Consider the following 23,593-nt stretch of genomic DNA (forward strand, 5'->3'; position numbering starts at 1 on the left):
AGGCGTCACAGTACACCTGACAGGCGACCTGGGTGTATCCCCTTCAAAGAAGAACGCACAGAGAATAAAGTTGCTTTTTAATCCACACCACATAGTCACATACAATGGGTTTAATGGCTCTTTGACCACAACACGTGTTTTAACAGTAATGCAAATTCGGCAATTCTGTGTGTTCACTGTACTCTACAGTGTAAAATGCGTGTCGTCAGTCCATAGCATGTTGCCCGGCCACTTCGATCCGTGCCAGAAACCGCAGACCAAATTCAGGACGTTGCTGCGGATCATGAGGTTCACGTTGTTGCACGGTCTGGATCTTGGGCGTGAACTAGTATAAAATAATCCTCAAAACTTCCCTTACTGTTGACCATGGGATGGACAATCCTCGTGACACTGCACGAGGACGTGGTCTGTTGTCAGTTACGCCACCAGTTACCTCTTTAATAACTTCCACCGGGATAGGACGTCTTTCTTTACCGGGTAACGCACCAAGTTCACATGTGTTTTCGAATTTCATTATTATCTTCCTGAAACCATTTAATGACATCAGGCTTCTCATCAGGCCTTTCGGTCAACGAAACTCTCCCAATGCAGCACTGTAATTGCTGCAGTTCATATAAAACAGTTTCACCAACAGTGCACAATCTCTCTTCTGTTCACTCACTCCCGCCCCCCTTACGACTTGTCAAATGACAGCGTGGATGTCATACCGTCATACAAACAGTATACGGTGCCAGATTCGCACCTGGTGGCCAAAACTGGAACAACTTTTTTCCATCGTAAAACTGTTCCGCCCTAACGCCTTAGCATATGCACCAAGTTTCGCTGCCGTAGGACAATTACAGTCCACGCTGGACTTCCGTGGGTAGATGCATTTTCGTTATAACCACCCGGTACGTCAATAACGATACACAGCTGTATAGATAGGTTTACTGATGTGAAGTTGGCCGATATGCACGTCGAGTATAGATTCATTGAATGCAATGAATCGGTGGCACAACGACGCTATTCGAAGCTGTTTCTGCACCGACGGCAACCGCGCTACAGTACAGTGTTTCGTCTGAGGGTTGTTACATCATTCCGTGTGGTGTAGTGTACGTTTCGGTTACTGTGTGTTTCAGACCTCTTGACTTTTGCCAATGTATTTTCACAGAAACGACGGCGATTACTGTAACAAACCGTATAAATCATACCTTATACCAAAATACTCAAAATATCCCTGAATAACCTGTGAAAGTTTGTCGGTGGAGCCAAAGAAACTGTTACACCTGCCTAATATCGTGTTGGGTCCCCGCGACCGCGCAAAAGTGCTCCAACACAACGTGACATGGACTTGACTAATGTCTGAAGTAGTGCTGGAGAGAATTGACACCATGAATCCTTCAGGGCTGTCCATAAATCCGTGAGAGTACGAGTGGTTGGACGTCTCTTCTGAACAGCGCATTGCAAGGCATCCCAGAAATTCACAATAATGTTCACGTCTGGGGGGTTTGGTGGCCAGCGGAAGTGTTAAAACTCAGAAGAGTGTCCCTGGAGCCAGTCTGTAGCAATTCTGTCCGTGTGGGGTGTCGCATTGTCCTGCTGGAATCGCTCAAGTCCGTCGGAATGCACAATGTACATGAATGGATGCAGGTGATCAGACAGGATGCTTACGTACGTTTCACCTGTCAGAGTCGTATCTAGACGTATCAGAGGTCCCATATCACTCCAACTGCACGCGCCCCACACCATTACAGAGCCTCCACTGTCTTGAACAGTCCCTTGCTGACATGCAGGGTCTTTGGATTCGTGAGGTTTTCTCCATACCCGTACACGTCCATCCGATCGATGCAGTTTGAAACGACACTCGTCCGTCCAGGCAACATGTTTCCAGTCATCAACAGTCCAAAGTCGGTGTTGTCGGGCTCAGGCGGGGCGTAAAGCTTTATGTCGTGCAGTTATCAAGGGTACACGAGTGAACCTTCGGCTCCGAAAGACTGTGTCGATTATGTTCCGTTGAATGTTTCGCCCGCTGAACTTGTTGATGGCCCAGCATTGAAATCTGCAGCAATTTGCGGATGGGCTGCTCTTCTGTCATGTTGAACGGTTCTCTTCAGTCGTCGTTGTTCTCGCAGAAGCTTTTTGCGGCCGCAGCGATGTCAGAGATTTGATGTTTTACCGGATTCCTGTTATTCACGGTACACTTGTGAAATGGTCGTACGGGAAAATCCCCAATTCCTCGCTACCCCGGAGATGCTGTGTCCGATTGCTCGTTCGTCGACTATAAGATCACGTTTAAAATTACTTAAATCTTGATAACCTGTCATTGTAGCAGCAGTAACCGATCTAACAACTGCGCCAGACACTTGTCTTATATAGGCGTTTCCATTCGCAGCGCCGTATTCTGCCACTTTACGTATCTCTACATTTCAATACGCGTGCCTTTACCAGTTTCCTTGGTGTTTCGGTGTGTATAATTTTCGTATATTCTATTCTAAGAGAGCGTTTGTAGTAGTCATGAGTTTTTCTTGTTCTTTCGTTCTTCCCAAATTCTGTTCATACGCTCGCTGTGTTATCTCTTGCGTTCTTCCGACTATTTATTTCCCGTTCTCTTTCGTGTGTGTTTTTAAGTATATGTTTTTATGACTGTTCTGACTATTCTTTATTGCTTACGTTATCTTGTCTGGTTTCCTTTTTTAGTGTATTTTTCTTCTGTTTCAGTGATCCATTTTATTTTATTTATGCTAGTATTTGCTATCTCGAAATGAAATAAAACGATCGTATGGCAATTTAGGTTTTATGCCGCCTGGTGCATGTCCTTCTGTTTGACTCTACTTTGGCGATTTGTGCATCGATAAAGATGAGACGATATGGCGAGGACTACATAAATACCCAGTCTTCGCGCGAAGATAATCTCAGACTGACCGGGAATCGAACCCGAGTTCTCGCGCGGACCAGTACATTGAAGATGTACTTTGAGAGCCTGTCACCGTTCGTCCTATAGGTATAACCATAAAATTTCACATTTTCTTTTCTAGACATGTCCACCACTGTTTCTGCCAGTTTGTAGATCTCTCTCGATGGCCGCTTTCGCAAATTCCTTCACGAAAAACTGGTCTGAATATTTTCCTGAGAATTTTCCTTGATGCCAACACTAATGTGATTCAAAATGACACTGTTTATGACTTAGCAGCGTTCTGGTTAATTCGGCAATTGTTGTACTTCAAATCTGAAAGGCCTCAGCACAATTCACAGTTAGTAGTAAGATTTTTTTCTGTCGCTTACGGCTTATATACCCCAAAAACGCTAAGTTACGCGGTTGTTCGGAGTACATCTTAATTCAAGGTCCCTTATAACTGACTGGATCAGTCGGAGAAAGGCAACGGCGTACCATCCGCAAAAGCGCCATTCCGAGATATGTCAGCATCACACATCCGTCAGGATGAGGACAGATTTACCTTATAGTGTGGACACCATACAGGCCGATGAAGTGTGATTGCCATAACGGACTATACTCAACGAATTGAAGCCTTAATACGAGTATACAGAGGGGCAGCTAAAGCCATTGCTCTTTGTTATTCAGTATGACATAATCGATAATGGAAGTAAGACTACAGAAAATTAAAGACTCGTTCGTAGGATACATCGATCTCGATAAAGCGTCGACAATGTCGACTGGTGCTAGATGTTCGAAATTGTTCCGGCGTAAGGCCAGGCACCGGTACGACGGCCAAGAGCGGAAGACCAGAGAGGGCTGTGAGACGACCTCAGGCTATAGTTCGCTGACAGACCCCTCCCTAGGACGACGCCGAGACAGAAGCGTAATCTAGGCCAAGAGAATATAAGCGCCGCCCCGCCTGGCCGCGGCCCGAGTTGAAGTCGAGCCGTCCCTCGAACGCTACAGCAGTGACTTATAAACTGTATTGGTTCACTTGGATTACGAATTATACTGAAGAGCTAGCTTATGTTTGTCTGTCGCCCCTTGCTTACGACAAGTCTATATATCACAAAGTTAAGTATTGTAATTATTTCCCTTTGCAATAAACTTCATTAATACGATTTGCTTGAATTGTTGTCTAGTGATCCGAAAAGCGGGTTTCCTAGGCACCCTATATCAGACGAGTAGGCAGAACACAACAGAAATGGCGAGGAAAACGGAGGTAAGTTACATGGAAAATCAGGTAATATACAACATGCACAAGAGCCAAGAGGGACCAGTAAGACTGAAGACCAAGAACGAAGGATTAAAAAATGGCTCTGAGCACTATGGGACTTAACATCTGAGGTCATCAGTTCCCTAGAACTTAGAACTACTTAAACCTACCTAACCTAAGGACATCACACACATCCATGCCCGAGGCAGGATTCGAACCTGCGACCGTAGCGGTCACGCGGTTCCAGACTAAAGCGCCTAGAACCGCTCGGCCACACCGGCCGGCCTCGGATTAAAAAAGGTGTAAGACAAGGATGTAGTTTTTCGCCACTACTGTTCAATCTGTACGTCAAAGAAGCCATTATGGAACTATATGAGAGGTTCTAGAGTGGAATTAAAATTAAAGGTGAATGGATATCAATAATACGATTCGCTGATGACATTGCCGCCGGCCGCTGTGGCCGAGCGGTTCTAGACGCTTCGGTCCGGAACCGCGCGACTGCTATGGTCACGGGTTCGAATCCTGCTTTGGGCATGGATGTGTGTGATGTCCTTAGGTTCGTTAGGTTTAAGTAGTTCTAAGTTCTAGGGGACTGATGACCTCAGATGTTAAGTCCCGTAGTGCTCAGAGCCATTTGAACCATTTGATGACGTTGCCATCCTCAGTAAAAGTGAAGAAGAATTACAGGATTTTCTGAATGAAATGAACAGTCTAATGAGTACAAAATGTAAACTGGGAGTAAATCTAAGAACGACGAAAGTAATGAGAAGTAGCAGAAATGAGAAAAGCGAGAAACCTAACATCAGGAATGGTGATCACGAAGTTTATCAAGTTAAGGAATTCTACTACCTAGGCAGCAAAATACATCCAGTGATGGTCGGAGCAAGGAGGATATCAAACGCAGGCGAGCACAGACAAAAAGGGCATTCCCGTCTAAGAGAAGTTTACCAGTATCTAACATATGTCTTAATTTGAGGAAGAAATTTTTGAGAATGTACGTTTAGAGCACATCATTGGATGGTAGTGAAACATGGACTGTAGGAAAACAGTAAAACAGTCGAAGCATTTGAGATTTGGTGCTACAGAAGAATGTTGAAAATCAGATCGCTAGGATAAGGAAGGAGGAGGCTCTCTGGAGAATCGTCGAGGAAAGGAATATATGGAAAACTGTGACAGGGACAGGATGGTAGGACACCTGTTAAGACATCACGGAATAACTTTCATTGCATTAGAGGGAGCAGTAGGGGACAAAAACTGTAGAGGAAGACAGAGATTGGAATACGTCAAGTAAATAATTGAGGACGTAGGTTGCAAGTGCTATTCGGAGATGAGGAGGTTGGCACAGGAGAGGAATTCTTGGCGGGCCGCATCAAACCAATTAGAAGACTGACGACTAAAAAGAAAAAAAATGAATGCGTTAATGCATGGGTGCCACATATACTAATCCAACAACCAGTTTTCGCATTAAAAGATAAAAAACGCTAACGTTGTGAAGGAGACGATATGTGGATCTGAATCTATATTTACATACCGACAGTATCGTGCGTTCCACAGGGTACTTTGTACCCCTACTAGTCATTACCTTTCCTGTTGCACTCGAAAATACAACTAGGGAAAGATGACTGCCTGTAAGCCTCCGTACGAATTCTAATTTCTCGTATCTAATCATCGTGGTCCTTACACGAAGTGTACGTTGGTGGCAGTGGAATCGTTGTGCAGTCAGCTTCAAATGCCGATTCTCCAAATTTTCTCAACAGTGTTTCGCAGAAAGAACGTCGTCTTCCCTCCAGGGATTCTCATCTGAGTTCACGAAGCATCTACGTAACACTCGTGTACTGATCGAAGATACTTGTAACAAATCTAGCAGCACGCCTCTGAATTGCTGTGATGTCTTCCTCACAGCTAATGAGTTCTTGGTCGGTGTCGATTTGTGCTGTAACGTTTTCACAAATTTAGGACATTCCGGCATAGAGCTTTTACCTCCTGCAGGAGTAACATGTACCCAGGTCCGTTGTTAGCGAGGTTGTCGTAAGTTGAAACGCCAGAGGAAAGTCCTAAACGCAGTTATCACTTTCGCAGGCCAAAGAAATTATACTGATGCAAATGGATAGCGTTACACTATGCACATCAAGACCCCGCTGCATTTGAGTTACGGAATTTTTTGACTTAACAAATGGTTCAAATGGCTTTGAGCACTATGGGACTTAACATCTGAGGTCATCAGTCCCCTAGAACTTACAACTACTTAAGCCTAACAAACCTACGGACATCACACACATCCATGCCCGAGACAGGATTCGAACCTGCGACCGTAGCGGTCGTGCGGTTCCAGACTGAAGCGCCTAGAACTGCTCGGCCACTGCATCCGGCGTGACTTAACAGTCCCGCAAGACGCTACAGAACTAAACTTGCATAAACGTACTGCTGCAACATAATTATACGTCCTATATAGGTCTCTTGACTTACCTAAGCCCAGTTTTCTAAACAGTTTGCTTAACGTCGTCTGGAATAATGGGATGCCTCCGAAGAAAAGCTTGTAGATGAGTGATGGAGGTAAACCACCTGTTGAAATAAATGAATATCAGTACAAGAAATACAGAGGTTATTGTAACACATTTTTCCTATCATAGTTAAAGAAATGACGAATTTTGTTTACGTCATGGTTCTTTAATTAGAGCTATCTTCGGTATGAGTGATCACTGCGCTGAAGTATAACGTAAAATTCTATTCACCGATCTGGGAAAAAAAGAGAAACTGGGCATACAGCCCATCACCAGGAGCATATATTAAGCTCGCCTACATCAGATGACTTGCTTGTCGGGTGTGTTAAATCATTATGATGGTTATAAATGATGTCAGTCTCTGCGATACATCAAGATCTCCTTCTCACTCAGAAGCTGTGGAGCATCCAACATACCAGATTTTCACCTGCTACTCCGTCAGGGAAATGAAAATCTTAGTCATGGGGGAATGGAATGCGGCTGTAGGGGAAGGAGTAGAAGGTAGGGTTACTGAAGAATATGAGCTTGGTACTGGAAATGAGAGAGGAGAAAGACTAATTGAGCTCTATAGTGAATTCCAGCTATTAGTAACGAATACTCTGCTCAAGAATCACAAGAAGAGGGGCTATACTTAGAAAATGCCCGGTGATACAGGAAGATTTCAGTTATATGACATCATCTTAAGATAGGGATTGAGAAATCAGATTCTGTATTGTAAGAAACCCAGGAGCAAATATAGATTCAGATCACAATGTAGTAGTGACGAGGAATAGTCTGACGCTTAAGAGACTTCTCAGCAAGAGGCAATGGGCGAAGAAGAGAGGAGATACGCTTGAAATTCACTAAGGCTATAGATACCGAAATAAGAACTACCTCAGTAGGCAGTACAGTTAAAGAGGAATGGACAGCTCTAAAAAGACCAATCACAGAAGTTACAAAAAAAAAAAAAAACCTTAATACAAAGAAGGTAACTGCGAGGGAACTATGGGTAACAGAAGAAATGCTTCAGTTAATCGATGGAAGGCTGTGGTAGTGGTGGTGGTAGTTAGTGTTTAACGTCCCGTCGACAACGAGGTCATTAGAGACGGAGCGCAAGCTCGGGTTAGGGAAGGATTGGGAAGGAAATCGGCCGTGCCCTTTAAAAGGAACCATCCCGGCATTTGCCTGAAACGATTTAGGGAAATCACGGAAAACCTAAATCAGGATGGCCGGAGACGGGATTGAACCGTCGTCCTCCCGATGGAAGGAGGAAGTATAAAAACGTTCAGGGAAATCCAGGAATACAGAAATACAAGTCGCTGAGTAATAAAATAAATAGGATGCGCAGGGAAGCTAAGACGAAATGGCTGCGTGAAAAATGTGAAGAAATCGAAAAAGAAATGACTGTCGGAAGGACTGACTCAGCATTAAGGAAAGACAAAACAACTTTCCGTGAAACAAAAAGCAAGGGTGTTAACGTTAAGAGTGCAACGGAATTCCACTGTTAAATGCAGATGGATGATGCGTTAGATAACGATCACTTTGGCTTTAGGAAAGGTAAAGGCACCACAGAGGCAATTCTGACGTTGCGACTAATGAAAAATCAAGACACATTCATAGGATTTCTCGACCTGAAAAAAGCGTTCGACCATTTAAAATGGTGCAATATGTTCCAAATTATGAGGAAAATACGGATAAGCTATAGGGAGAGACGGATATTATACAACGTGTACAAGAGCCAAGAGGGAATAATAAGAGTGGAAGACCAACAACGATGTACTGAAATTGAAAAGGGTGTAAGACAGAGATGTAGTCTTTCACCCCTACTGTTAAATCTATACATCTAAGAAGCAATGATGGAAATAAGAGAAATCATCTGGACTGGAATTAAAATTCAAGGTGAAAGGATATCAATGATAAGATTCGCTGATGACATTACTATCCTCAGTGAAAGTGAAGAAGAATTACATGATCTACTGAAAGGAATGAACAGCCTAATGAGTGCAGAATATGGACTGAAAGTAAATCGAGGAAAGACGAAAGTAATGAGAAGTAGCAGAAATGAGAACAGTGAGAAACTTAACGTCAGAATTGGTGGCCACGAAGTAGATGAAGTTAAGGAAATCTATCTCAGCAGCAAAATGACCAATGACGGACGGAGCAAGGAGGACGTCAAAAGCAGACTAGCACTGGCAAAAAGAGAAATCTACTAGTATCAATCATATGCCTTAATTTGAGGAAGAAATTTGTGATGATGTATGTTTGGAGTAAAGCATTATATAGAAGCGAAATATGGACAGTGGGAAAACTGGAACAGAAGCGAATCGAAGCATTTTAGATGCGCTACTATGGACGAATGCTGAAAATTAGGTGGACTAATAAGGCAAGGAATTATGACCTTTTGCGCAGAGTCGGAGAGGTAAGGAATATGTGGAAAACATTAGCAAGAAGGAGGGACAGGATCATAGGCCATCTGTTAAGACATCAGGGAATAACTACCGTGGTACTAGAGGGAGCTATAAGTGAAAAAAAACTGTGCAGGAAGACAGAGATTGGATAATATGCAGCAAATAATTGAGTACGTAGGTTGCAATAAATAAACAAATAAATAAATAAATAAAACAATAAAATAAAAAAATTACGATCAGAGAATTTTGGTGTTCCGCGGTTGGTGTGCTCAGTGCGTAGTGGAAGGGTTGTGGGACCACAGTACCCAATCACCGCTCTTATGAGCCAAAGAAATTAACTGAAGGTGCCGCTGAACTTTAAAGATTATTTTGCCAAATAATCAGAGGACTTTTTGCAGCTCAGGTGAAGAGCTGAGTTTCAGTTCGATCCGGCGAGAAGGTATAACTCGGTTTTCGTGGTCACGCTATTGCATCAAGGCCACTGATCGGAAAAAGGAACGCCTATGGTGGATGTGAATGGCGCAGACGGGGGTGTCTTTGGACTGTCGAGTAGTATTAGTAGGTTTTGCGGATTGATGGGTCATTCAAATCTGCCTTTATGCAACTAGTGCATACGTGGGAAAGGTTAGCAAAATGAACATTGATTTCTATGAAAACTTGTTAGATGCATCGCACATCGTAGTAGTTCCTTGTTTTCTGTATCAGGATAATTATGCACCTGGTTACGAAGCGAGTACTTTTCAGTGTTCTTGGAAGATAAACTTTTGGGCAGCGTGAAAGGTAATTTCGGACTTCGTATACATGTGGTCTATCACGTTCCGTGCGAATTTTGAAAGTCCTACATTTGACAACCATACCGCCGTGTCTCCCTACGTTGCACCAGATATACACGCAACGTAACATAAGCCAGGAAAATAAATCTTCACTGGCCGAGCACAGCTTAAAGGAAAGTACGTATTCGATAATCAGCTTCTGAAGCAATAAAAAGGGAAACGCAGCAGTTTGCATCGCGTAGAGGAGCAGATGCGTGCGGTTGCTACATGCATAATTATTTTATTTCGTTTTCTTTTATAGTATTATTATTATTATTTTTTTTTTTTGGAGCACGTGCTGCGGATTTAAACTCAAGCCGCCAATGTCTATACAGTGTGGTCCATTGATAGTGACGGGGCCAAATATCTCACGAAATAAGAATCAAACGAAAAAACTACAAAGAACGAAACTCGTCTATCTTGAAGGGGGAAACCAGATACCGCTACGGTTGGCCCGCTAGATGGCGCTGCCATAGGTCAAACGGATATCAACTGCGTTTTTAAAATAGGAACCCCCAATTTTTATTACATATTCGTGTAGTACGTAAAGGAATACACTACTGACCATTAAAATTGCTACACCAAGAAGAAATGCAGATGATAAATGGGTATTCATTGGACGAATATATTATACTAGAACTGACATTATATTTTCACGCAATTTGGGTGCATAGATCCCGAGAAATCAGTACCAAGAACAACCACCTCTGGCTGTAATAACGGCCTTGATACGCCTGGGCATTGAGTTAAACAGAGCTTGGATGGCGTGTGCAGGTACAGCTGCCCATGCAGCTTCAACACGATACCACAGTTCATCAACAGTAGCGATTGGCGTATTGTGACGACGAGCCAGTTGCTCGGCCACCATTGACCAGACGTTTTCAATTGGTGAGAGATCTGGAGAATGTGCTGGCCAGGGCAGCAGTCGAACGTTTTCTGTATCCAGAAAGGCCCGTACAGGACCTGCAACATGCGGTCGTGCATTATCCTGCTGAAATGTAGGGTTTCGCAGGGATCGAATGAAGGGTAGAGCCACGGGTCGACACACATCTGAAATGTAACGTCCACTGTTCAAAGTGCCGTCAATGCGAACAAGAAGTAACCAATGGCACCCCATACCATCACACCGGGCGATACGCCAATATGGCGATGACGAATACACGCTTCCAATGTGCGTTCACCGCGATGTCGCCAAACACGGATGCGACCATCATGATGCTGTAAACAGAACCTGGATTCATCCGAAAAAATGACGCTTTGCCATTCTTGCACCCAGGTTCGTCGTTGAGTACACCGTCGCAAGCGCTCCTGTCTGTGATGCAGCGTCAAGGGTAACCACAGATACGGTCCACGAGCTGATAGTCCATGCTGCTGCAAACATCGTCGAACTGTTTGTGCAGGTGCTTGTTGTCTTGCAAACGTCCCCATCTGCTGACTCAGGGATCGAGACGCGGCTGCACGATCTGTTACAGCCATGCGGATAAGATGCCTGTCATCGCGACTGCTAGTGATACGAGGCCGTTGGGATCCAGCACGGCGTTCCGTATTACCCTCCTGAACCCACCGATTCCCTATTCTGCTAACAGTCATTGCATCTTGACCAACGCGAGCAGCAATGTCACGATACGACAAACCGTAATCGCGATAGGCTACAATCCGACCTTTGTCGAAGTCGGAAACGTGATGGTACGCATTTCTCCTCCTTACAAGAGGCATCACAACAACGTTTCACCAGGCAACTCCGGTCAACTGCTGTTTGTGTGTGAGAAATCGGTTGGAAACTTTCCTCATGTCAGCACATCGTAGGTGTCGCCACCGGCGCCAACCTTGTGTGAATGCTCTGAAAAGTTAATCATTTGCATATCACAGCATCTTCTTTCTGTCGGTTAAATTTCACGTCATCTTCGTGGTGTAGCAATTTTAATGGCTAGTAATGTATGAATGTTTTAGCTGGACCACTTTTTTCGCTTTGTGATAGATGGTGCTGTAATCTTTTTAAGATTATACTCCATTTTCTGTTAATTGTAATGTTTGTATCAACTAAAAACAAAACAAACTTGGCACCTGGAAATGTTATAGATGAAATGTCTTTGATACACACAAGAAAGCTGCAGCAGAAGCAAAGTGAAGTCATACAGGTGCTAGGAAAGAACGTTAATGAGTTGTATACAGACCTTTTGTCAAATGGTGACTTTATGAGGTTCACATAACGTTACAGATATTTGACGTATGCCGATCTGGATCTTACCTGTGTCACTTTGAGGAACAAATATCACAGAGATGAGAAAACCAATTGCGAAAATTCCATATATTATTGCCATTATAACGAGGACGCCGTCGGCTTCTCCAATTTTGAATTCCTCATTCGTCTCTCCTGTGTCTATAACAGTTATGTCTGCGGGACAGCTCTCCTCACAGTCGGCGCAGCTGCAGGCGTAGTTGTTCTAAATAAACATAGGGATATTAAGTGTTACAAGAAATACAAAACGGAGTAAGCGTATTTGCTTCAGTTCTTTTGTAAGTTTAAAGAGCAATAAATACCTCATACGACTGATTGCACGGAAGTACGTCTGGATTATATAGTTCCATTCCATCTGGTGCAGTCTCGTTATAAACGATCGGGAAAGGTACTAACGGAGTGTCTTCATCTCCCATGTATGCGAACCATCTGGAAAATAATTACTTCGTGGTAAATATCTAGTATCCACAATGAGAAGGAAAGACATAAAACTTTTATACATACATTGACAGTCTATTTGATTTTGGTTTCATGACAATAGTGGTAAAAAACTCTGAAACTGTGAGACGATAATATTCTTTAACCGTCTGGATATTTCATTTTACGTTACGTTACATTAGTCGAATTTCTGGATCTGGCGACTACCAGCCTCTGCTATATTGAAGAAGTCAACGACGTACTTTCTATTTAAGTGCAATGCAATGAAGTAACCTAAAAGTATGAAATAGTGAAGTATCAAAGTGCTAACATTCGTTATATTATAACCCAGAAAATTAATTTAAAGAGCTTCTTTGAAGGTACTCGTCAGCTTAAAAGAAGGAGCTGCCCAACAGGAAATTCATTAATTCAGTCATAAACTGCACTAAATTCACCACAAAACATGTAATATGCTCTGACATGTTGCAGAGAACATGTGTATCTATGTATCAGATTCCTTTCTGTGCTAATATTAAACCCTTGAAATCTTTGCAGAACTCGTTTTTGGCCCCAGTACTATACTCTATGTATACATATAATGTAAGAATATTCTCACTAAACCACATATAGTCTCTTCATCAGCTGCAGAGATTTCACTATCAGCTGCAATTTTTCACATGGAACTACGTGGTATACCACCTCAAATATATTTTTGTCCAGAACCAGAATATAAAGGCCAGTTCAAATATGTATCAAAGTGTAGCATCATGTAAACATATAGTTATTAAAACCGTAATACGCAGACTTGGACTCCCTTGTCCTAGCACACAGGCAGGTATCCGAAATAGTGTGACACGTCCACTTGTTGGAATTGATAGTAAATAATTGGAAATACAAGGCAAATGCGCAATGATAATTCAGTCTGAGTATTATTTTTACCTTCTCTTCGTCAGTGCAGATTGTGCTCACAAAAACCTTCAAAGGAAGATGGTTTGTAAGGATTATGCTCCATTTTAGGGCTGATGAAAATTTTTTTCAATTTTGTTTTGATGGCATATCACTGTACAAGACGGTGGCACAATAGGCTTTTTTCTTTGTGGCGTTGGTGGAATGCCCAGATTGGAGAATGTTTCGAACCCACTGGCTGGCGGAGGCAGCCAGGAGCCAAATTTTAAATTTGGAATAAAGTTTACAGAGAACATAAAAATGGCTTAGAAGAGGCGATCTAAAAAGCAAATTAAAAGGAGCCTCTCAAATTACACAAATTACATGTGTGTGAAGAAGATTAGAAGAATACAGAACGATATACAAGGTGCACATTAATAAAACCGACAAACTGCGCTGACGGATTCCTCACTGGAAATGGAGGAAAAACAAGGTTCTATGCACATGCGTCCAGAAAGGCATCGTCGCTGTGGTAGATGGCGCTGACGAATGGTAGTTCCTCTGACCATGCGTCTTGTGTTCCTTGCGTGTTGCAGGCTGTGTGATTGAAGCAGCATACAGTAAGCAGCAGAATGGTGCGGTATTCATATCGGGAACAGGCCGAGATTATGTCTGTATACGGCCAAGCACATGGAAACGGTTGTGAGGCAGTATATCCTGTAGAACCCGGTTCTCCAAATCCAGCGTACGCACAGTCCGCCGCCTCCGTGCACGTTTGTCTGTCTGAAAGGACCCATCATCACACAAACGACCAAAAAGACCTTTAAATGTTGTATGGTGTGGCTGGTGTCTGTCAGGGTAATTGTTTCGGTGGAACCATGCTGCCTCTCGACCGTTTCCGTCTGCTTGGCCGTACGCGAACACCATCTCGGCTTGTTCCCGACATGAATATCGGACCGTTCTGCTGCTTACAGTACGCTACAGTACAGCTTGCAACATAAGACGGTCACTCCAAAAGAAATGCACACTATTTTTGTAAAAATACAGTTTTCATTCTGCATGTGTGAAAGTTTTACAGTGTGTAGATACATCCTTCCCGCTTGTTTTCAAACTTAGTTCAACCTGTTCCCGTGAGTGGCGCCGTCACAGCATGTCTTCAAGATGGCTGCTACACTTGACGTTCGTCAGAAGCAACGTGCTGTCATAGAATTCCTGTGCTGTGAAAACGAAACAGTGGGAAACATCCACAAGAGGTTGAAAAATGTGTGTGGAGATGCTGCTGTCGATCGCAGTACAGTTAGTCGGTGGGCAAGCAGGTTATGTGATGAAAGTGGGCACGGCAATATTGAGGATTGTCCTCGCAGTGGCAGGCCTCGTACTGCACACACTCCAGACAATGTGCAGAGAGTTAACGAATTGGTGACTGCTGACAGACGCATAACAGTGAACGAATTGTCACGCTACGTTGGTATAGAGGAAGGAAGTGTTTGCAGAATACTGTGTGCCAGGTGGTTTCCCAGGATGTTGACAGTGGCTCACAAAGAAACAAGAAAAACGGTATGCAGCGAACTTTTGGAACAGTACGAGAATGGTGGAGATGAATTTGTTGGAAGAATTGTGACAGGTGATTAAACATGGCTCCATTTTTCACCAGAGACGAAGAGGCCATCAATGGAGTGACATCATGCAAATTCACCCAAGAAAAAAGAAATTGAAAACCACACCTTCCGCTGGAAAAGTTATGCCTACGGTGTTCGTCGATTCCGAAGGACTCTTGCTTTTGGCCATCATGCCATGTGGAATGGGCATAAATTCTGATGCATATGTGACGACACTGAAGAAACTTCAAGCTCGACAGAGTCGTGTTCGAGCACATCGGCAAAAGCAGGATGTCTTGCAGTTGCACGATAATGCACGGTCACATGTCAGTCAAAAAACCGTGGAAGCGATCACAAAACTCGGATGGACAACACAATGAAACACCCGCCTTACAGTCCTGACCTGGCTCCATGTGACTATCGTCTCTTTGGGAAACTGAAAGACTCTCTTCGTGGAACAAGATGATGACTCCCTTGTGCACGCTGCCAAACAGTGGCTCCAACAGGTTGGTCCAGAGTTTTACCATACGGGTATACAGGCGCTGGTTGCAAGATGGCGTAAGGCAGTTGAGAGGGATGGAAATTATGTGGAGAAATGAAAATATTTTTCCTAAAGGATGTGTCTAAACGCTGTAAAACTTTCAAACATGTAGAATAAAAGATGGATTAAAAAAATAGTGTGCATTTCTTTTGGAGTGACAAGGAACGCATGGCACGTAATCAGACGAACTTTCATTCGCCAGCGCTATCTACCGTGGCAACGATGCATTTCCGGACATATGTTCAAAGGAACTTGTTTCCTCCATTTCCAGTCAGGAATCTGTCACTACAAATTGTCAGTTTTATTGATGTTAACCCGGTATATTGAAAGAAAAGTGTAGGACGAGCCAGGGCCGGTGAAAGGAACGGCCAACAGTCGAAGGGTCTTGCTGTGTAGTGAACGGAACAGCTGACAACGTGTCAAGAGAGAAGGTGGCGGGCCACAGCGAGTGTCAGATGTCTTGACACTCCAGGGTGTGAAATTGTCTCGTGGTATGAACTTTATTAATTTTACGGTCGAGGTCTGAGTTGGTACAAGTAATTCGCTAACGTGCGCGCTACGAATTTTCAAAAACTGGAGAAAAATGGTGAATTGTGGATAATGACCAACGAACCATTAAGTCCGTTACACAACTTCAGACCAGTAACTGACGCACATGGCTTCTAATCCTGAAGGTGAATAACGAAGTGTTGCAGTTTTATGAGTGCAGAGGAAACATACTGGATTCGCATATAGGCGGAATGGGTATAACAAGAACGGGTTTGAGTCCTTATTACGATAGCGGTGAACTTTTTCGCGACCGTGTTATGTGGCAGACACTTACACTAAGGCATTCGATAAAAATAAAGTGCGGCTTGCTTCATTACATCGATCAATAGATATCGTTTCTGTGTTGATGGTGAACTGTACGAGTGAAACAATATATTTAATTCAAGACACTGAATTCATTCTCTACTTGTCACAAACGTTACTCCCGAGTCATCCAAGAATATCCAAATATTTTTACGTTCTTCAAACTAGCTCAAAGAGTTTTTCTAATAAGCAAATGGTGTGAAAGACGAAGGGTAACGCGTTCGACTTGCGCTGCCTGTTGTAGCTGCCGACGTTGGGAAGATGACACGTGCGAGGTCATTTAGCCTCCAAGTGACTGTTCAGTGCCCAGTGAACCCAAAATAGTGCATCAGATCATTAAGAATTAATTAAAAATTGGAATTTCAGTAACAGCAATCTAATTTCCATTTTTAAAACCTTAACGGCCTTGGGTTTCAAAACCCGTGATTTAATTTCCCTACTAAAAATTTGACTTTAATAGACTGGAAGTTCAGTAACAATGGTCCAAGCTTCACTCTAAAAGACGCTCTCAGCTATTACTGCTATTTGTGGAATCTCATGACCACTGATGTACTTCGTTGTTTACTGTGATGTTTTCGTCGTGGAGTCGATCTTCCGGCGTCGATACTACTCATGTGAACGTGCAGATTACTGTCAGCGCGGTGACAGCACTATTCTCTCTAAGTATGGAAGAGTATTAACTGTAGATAATCACGCGCCTAGAGAGTAAGCCGTGCCCACAGGTTCGTGTGAAGTGTCAGGTCCGTGTACGAAAAACTACGACGCAAGCCGGTGGTTGCACGAGGTTAGGTTGTATCCCAGAGTAGCGAAAGTAAGAGGGCCAGCCGTAAAAGACCGCAAGACGACAACTCTCTGGCAATAGTGCAAAAGAATGTCAAAGGAGTTACCACCCATCTGACCGGACCTGGATCTGTTGTTCTCAAGACTGAAGGAAACACTCTAAAACTGAGGTGTTTTAAAGACATACAGTGGAAGTGGGAGTAACATGCAAACAACATTTACAAAAGCTAGCAATGCTCACCCACACAAAATTTCGCCCGGATATTACGTACATGCTGCTGAACCCTAAATTTAATTCCGTGCACATAAACATCTCTAGAAATGGTGTTGTGAAAGAAACAGGAAAATTAGTAATAAGCTGAATATTAACGTTACATTATTTACTTGGCTAGTGTTTCATTTGTTCTTTGTAAAGATCGGGAAATAGCTGGAGTGAAAATAGAAATTTTAATAGCTCCTTAGCTGTGTCTTTCTTCTCCTTATCCCAGCCAACACACAGAACGCTACTTTGACTGTGTCTAATCTTCTTCTACTAACGGCTTCAGTCAAAATCGCAACACTGTGCTTAAGCTAATGAGAAATAGTCGATCATATGGTAAAGTGCTCACTTTGACCTAAATTCGGGAGGTACTCTATGTATAACTTCTTTGACCCGTAATTCATATTGTTAACTCGAAAATTCAACGTTTTATCCCCATAAAATTAACAGACTCTAAGCTAATGCTCCTACATGTATCTCAAATTTCAGTTTTAGATTCATCCACAGACGTTCCTCCGTTCCTCTTCATACTTCACGTCCTTTCCTTACCCTCAAAGTTACGTAGAACATCTTTTGTATTCTCTTTAAGACTCAGAAGAACCGTTGAGTGAAATGGAGTGCTTACTTGGGATAGACTTTGAGTAAATGAGAGATTAAGGAAAAATGTAACGCATAGGATGTAGTGAAATGGGAGAAGCAACTAGCTAAACCTTAAGAAGACACTAGGTAAGAGGTAAAAGATTCTGCCATCTTTGTATCAATGTTACACAAAATGGCCTAAGGAAGACGGAACAGCTGAGGAAGACCAGCGGTGGTGACGAAAGAGGTTTACTGATATCAGGCATTGACGGATTGATGAAAAATTACTAAAATTGTAGGTATGCAGTGTAGTATTGTATGGATGTATAACGTGGGCTAGAGGAAATCCGGGGAAAAAGGAGTTGGAAGCATGTGAAGCATTACGTTACAGAAGAATTCCAAAATTTAAGTGAACAGGAGAAGTGCGAAATAACGTGATACTAGGGGAGGGAGAGAGAGAGAGAGAGAGAGAGAGAGTAAAAGTAAATCCAATACAATTGGTATCCAGAATGCAGATGATTTGTTTTAAGAAGTGAGACACCGATTTTACACCAGAGGCCTAATATGTACGCATCACACTACTGATGGCCATTTACCAGTAAATACTGTTTTGTTGTTTATTGTCTAGTGTTTGCTCACTATACATGAAGTGTTAAAATATTTTAAAAATTTCACTTACCTATCGTAAGTACATCCAGCGGCACCGAAACTACCACACATGGCTTCAAGTGCGGGAACACCACTCGAAGGCATCAAAACTTGACGGCAAGAGTTAAACGTTCCTTCCATGTAATCTTTTGAGAGGTATACAATCAGTTTGTCGATGTACTCTGTAAGAAAAAACTTTTTTCACTGTGATGTAACGTTGGTTTATTTTTATTGAAGTGTACTAGTCGGTTTGTTCATAGTAAGCAGTAAGAGTCTGAATCAAGTGCAACTTTCTGCGTGGATAAGTACTGATTCTGTAAAACGTAAGTTTTCTGCTTTCAGGCTAAACAGACCACTCACGCAGCATTCATGGTTATAAGACAATATGGAGCCGCACGCGGTCAGTAACTCCCTCCTTATTCTCACTAATATTGGCGCTGTTATTCGTCTTGTGTTTAAGATGTTAAGTGAAAACCACTTCGCTTCTCTTACAGAGAAAAGTTCTCTATCAATAGCCGCTAGGCTATGGAGATGGACGACTTAGCTAAGTAGCAGTAGTTACTATTAGAGTTTACATCACTGTTATGTAAATAAACGAAGTTGCAAGTGGGCAGCGAAACGAAATAAACGAACAGTGAATTTTTTTCTGCTGTAGTGGCCTCTTTATCGAGCAAATGTTAAACTCTGATCTTACTTAAAACTTCCTGGCAGATTAAAACTGTATGCCGGTCCGAGACTCGAACTCGGGACGCAGAAGACCTTCTGTGAAGTTTGGAAGGTAGGAGACTTGGTACTGGCAGATTTGAAGCTCTGAGGACGGGTCGTGAGTCATGCTTGTGTAGCTCAGTTGGCTCGAAGTTCGTTTAGCGTAATGAGTAGCGTGACTGTCCTCTAATAAGATATTGCTTCGGGCGGTGGTTCGCGCCAAAAAAGCCGGCACGGTAACTCAGCGTGTTCGGTCAGAGGGTTAACTGCCCAAAAAAAAAAAAAAAAAACCTGAGTTAATGAATCAACGACGAACTGAAACGGGTATCTTGCGACGTCCGCATCGAGCAGATGGAAAAAAAAATCCGCCAGGGAGTTTCACATCAGCGCACACTCCGCTGCAGAGTGAAAATCTCATTCTAATTTTACTTGCTTTCTTCCCAATAGTGAATTATTGTTTTCCTGATTTCAGGTCACAAGTTGTCATTAACTAATTAAGAGGAGCACGAAAATGATAACACATTTTCTGTTTCAGTTTAACTTTCTTAATTGGCCGTACCACACAATCCTCGTCAGAGTGCTCGGGAGCATGGTATAAAATTAGATGTTGCTCTAACAATATTAGCGTCTCACTGACAATACGTAGGCACTGAGTATGATATGATGTGACAGAAAGTTTTACCTGCTTAGCTGGAAAGACTATAATAGCTGACACTTCATCTTTAATGTGTATCAGTATTCTTGGTTTGGAGATCGAAAACAATCTATTCTGCAAAAATTTTGTCACTTGCAGACTGGAGGCATAGCTACAAGGTCAGAAAACCATATCTCACTCAATGAAACAGCTGTGGAGTGCGTTTCACGTATTATGATGACAGCACTGTTTTTAATACCGACTTTGGACTGGTATTGTGACATATAGTTAAGAAACAGTTCGCCGGCAAGACGAGAAAACAGTAGTATTTTTTTTCTGTTGAGATGGGCTATAGTAATGGAAGAGCATGCAATCACTCTTTACAACTGATTTTCAGTCTGCCATTAACTTCCTTTGGCTGATTTTATCTGTTTTCGTACGAGATGCATAACTTTGGTACTCCTGATTTTATACTTTAATCTTGGATTGAAACTTGTATGGGACGAGTGGCTGGGAGTCCCCGAAGAACAGATTCAAACGATAAATTGTAAAGGTTTTTCTCCTTTCACTCACAGAGGGACGTCTCCTTCGCGAGGTGTGAAAGTCATGAACTCGTGTATCTGCTGGATGTAGGTGACTATAATAGGTATTTGTGGTGTCATGTTTGTGTTGTATTATGATGAGAGCAGGTAGAGGATGAAGCCTGTTACCGGTGCGTAACGTATTCCTCTCGATTAGCAACAAGGGGGCCGTCGGGTTTGTCCTCATCTGACAGACGGATCCTCATCAACGGCATCTACATCTACATCTACATTTATACTCCGCAAGCCACCCAACGGTGTGTGGCGGAGGGCACTTTACGTGCCACTGTCATTAGCTCCCTTTTCTGTTCCACTTGCGTATGGTTCGCGGGAAGAATGACTGTCTGAAAGCCTCCGTGCGCGCTCGAATCTCTCTAATTTTACATTCGTGATCTCTTCGGGAGGTATAAGTAGGGGGAATCAATATATTCGATACCTCATCCAGAAACGCACCCTCTTGAAACATGGCGAGCAAGCTACACCGCGATGCAGAGCGCCTCTCTTGCAGAGTCTGCCACTTGAGTTTGCTAAACGTCTCCGTAACGCTATCACGGTTACCAAATAACCCTGTGACGAAACGAGCCGCTCTTCTTTGGATCTTCTCTATCTCCTCTGTCAACATCGCATGTGATCACTTCGTTAGACACCGTGGAGAGGTTTGGAATTAAATCCTGGACATTGCTACGAGTTCTGGTGATCAATAACTTCACGCCACCATCTCTCCTCCCCTTGCCGGCCAAATACTGATGGCATAAATTTCTTTCACTACCAACTTTCGAACCAACCTCTGACTTAGGCGCCAGTGCGCCAATGGATCTCAGCCACATAGGTGCAAACGGACCTTAGTCGGCTGGTACTTCCTGGTACGCACAGCAGCTCCGTGAACATGCTCCACATGTTATTAAGTAAGCACTGGTCTGAAGGTGATCGCTTGTACTGAAAACGGTTACCGGAATTAATTAAAAAATAATTTTTAAATGAAAACACCGCCATTAGACTGTATAGTTGTTTATTGAATTACGACTCAGGTTTCATCCTTTTATGACATTTTCAAGTGACTGAGTTTATGTCATTAACAAATATTGCAGGGGATCAAGCTCATATTGTCCTCCAGTATGAGTTAAGGGCAAATTTAGTCTCTCGAAAATAGCATAAAAGGCCGAAACATGGGTCGTAATTGAATAAACATTTATACAATCAAAGGGCGGTGTGTTCATTTAAAAATTAATGTGTGACTGTTGCTCAGCAACATCAAAAACTGTTTAATAAATAATTGTTGCCATCTGGACTGACTTTTTCTGTTATAAATACTTTTTTAACGTTTTTCTAATGTTCTAAACTCTAAACCAAGAGTGGGCAATCGCCTCTGGCGCGCGTTTGGTTTCATTCCGGCCTCCGGAGGAAATTCCAGTTGAACATAAAATACAATACTCTCAAAAACACCTGTTCTGTGGCGTAATTTGTTGGCATGTCGTGTGGGGAAATGGGAGCCATCCGTATCGGTCCGTTATCGCATCAACATTAACGTACAGTCTACATCTGCATCTACATGGATACTCTGCAAATCAAATTTAAGTGCCTGGCAGAGGGTTCATCGAACTACCTTCACAATTCTCTATTATTCCAATCTCGTATAGCACGCGGAAAGAATGAACACCTATATCTTTCCTTACGAGCTCTGATTTCCCTTATTTTATCGTGGTGATCGTTCCTCCCTATGTAGGTCGGAGTCAACAAAATATTTTCGCATTCGGAGGAGGAAGTTCGTGATTAGAATTTCGTGTGAAGTTTCCGTCGCAACGAATAACGACTTTCTTTCAGTGATTTCCAACCAAAATCGTGTATAATTTCTGTGGCACTCTCCCTCATATTTCGCTATAATACAAAACGTGCTGCCTTCTTCAAATTCTGACGACGGTTGTCTTATGGCTATAAATCACTTCGCACACTTTCGCAGACACTCTAAATAGCTCATATTATAGCCAGTAGCCTCAGCAAGTAAGACAGAATCAGTCCTACTCCATCTGGATGCTAAAAACTGAGTCATAATATATTCCATTGGAACAATAACTGATAAAAATTCTAAAGCAGGAAAAAAATGCATCAATGTGAAGTATCGGATGTAGCGCATACCATATTGCATAAAATAGTGGCTCACATGTGACGTGTAAGAACCCCAAACAAGAAACCGATGACGTTAAAAATAGAAAATTTAAAAAAATACAATAAACCTCCTAGCTACAAAATATTACAAAAATGTGAGGCAGCACAAAATGAGAACACGAGTCCGGATGGAGTACTAAAATATCTTGATTTGCTGTTACGTCTAGTAGATAAGAAAATCCATCCGAGTGATTCCATTATTCCAGCGTAGTCTGGCCAACCTTAGCAATAAAAGCTTAATTGCCCAGACGATAGAGCTGCCTCTTTGTGACTCAGCGGTCAATGTAGAGATTGAAAACCTTACATACATTGCTGTTATGAATGGCAAACACTCTTTACGAGATTGACTTGTCTAAAAGTCTGTTATCTCTCTTAGCTGCATTTCCGATACGGAAAATAATTATGCACGTTTGCCCTTCGCCGGCCGGTGTGACCGAGCGGTTCTAGGCGCTTCAGTCTGGGACCGCGCGACCGCTACGGTCGCAGGTTCGAATCCTGCCTCGGACATGGATGTGTATGATGTCATTAGGTTAGTTAGGTTTAAGTAGTTCTAAGTTCTAGGGGACTGATGACCTCAGATGTTAAGTCCCATAGTCGTAAGAGCCATTTGAACCATTTTGATGAAAGGACGAACAGCAACAAATCACCAAATTCACGACAAAAGGATTATTACGTAGTAATAAGTTATACTGTCGGTGGAAGACAACACTCCGAGCGCATTAAGTAACACGTGAATGCTGTGATTTTGGTGTATTCTTTAGCATTGTTCACTATTACCACATTAGTTGACCGATTGTAAACGTAACTGCCAGAATAAAAGTAAGTAACCATAACTCTTTTAGCTGGCGGACTCACGGGAGTGAAATCCGTTACTTGAATTCT

General features: G+C 42.7%; 1 protein-coding gene across 1 annotated transcript in view; it reads right to left on the bottom strand.

Moving 5' to 3' along the window:
* The window catches only part of LOC124594128 (NPC intracellular cholesterol transporter 1 homolog 1b-like), a 124,718-nt gene that overhangs the window by 92,438 nt on the left and 8,687 nt on the right, over nt 1–23,593 (bottom strand). Inside the window, exons 3-6 of the mRNA XM_047132485.1 lie at nt 18,660–18,810; nt 12,372–12,498; nt 12,079–12,274; nt 6,597–6,692 (exon numbers count right to left, since the gene is read on the bottom strand). Coding sequence (XP_046988441.1) covers nt 6,597–6,692; nt 12,079–12,274; nt 12,372–12,498; nt 18,660–18,810 — 570 coding nt within the window. The remainder of the gene's footprint in view (nt 1–6,596; nt 6,693–12,078; nt 12,275–12,371; nt 12,499–18,659; nt 18,811–23,593) is intronic.

Source organism: Schistocerca americana, chromosome 2 (assembly GCF_021461395.2).
Source record: "Schistocerca americana isolate TAMUIC-IGC-003095 chromosome 2, iqSchAmer2.1, whole genome shotgun sequence".
NCBI lineage: Eukaryota > Metazoa > Arthropoda > Insecta > Orthoptera > Acrididae > Schistocerca > Schistocerca americana.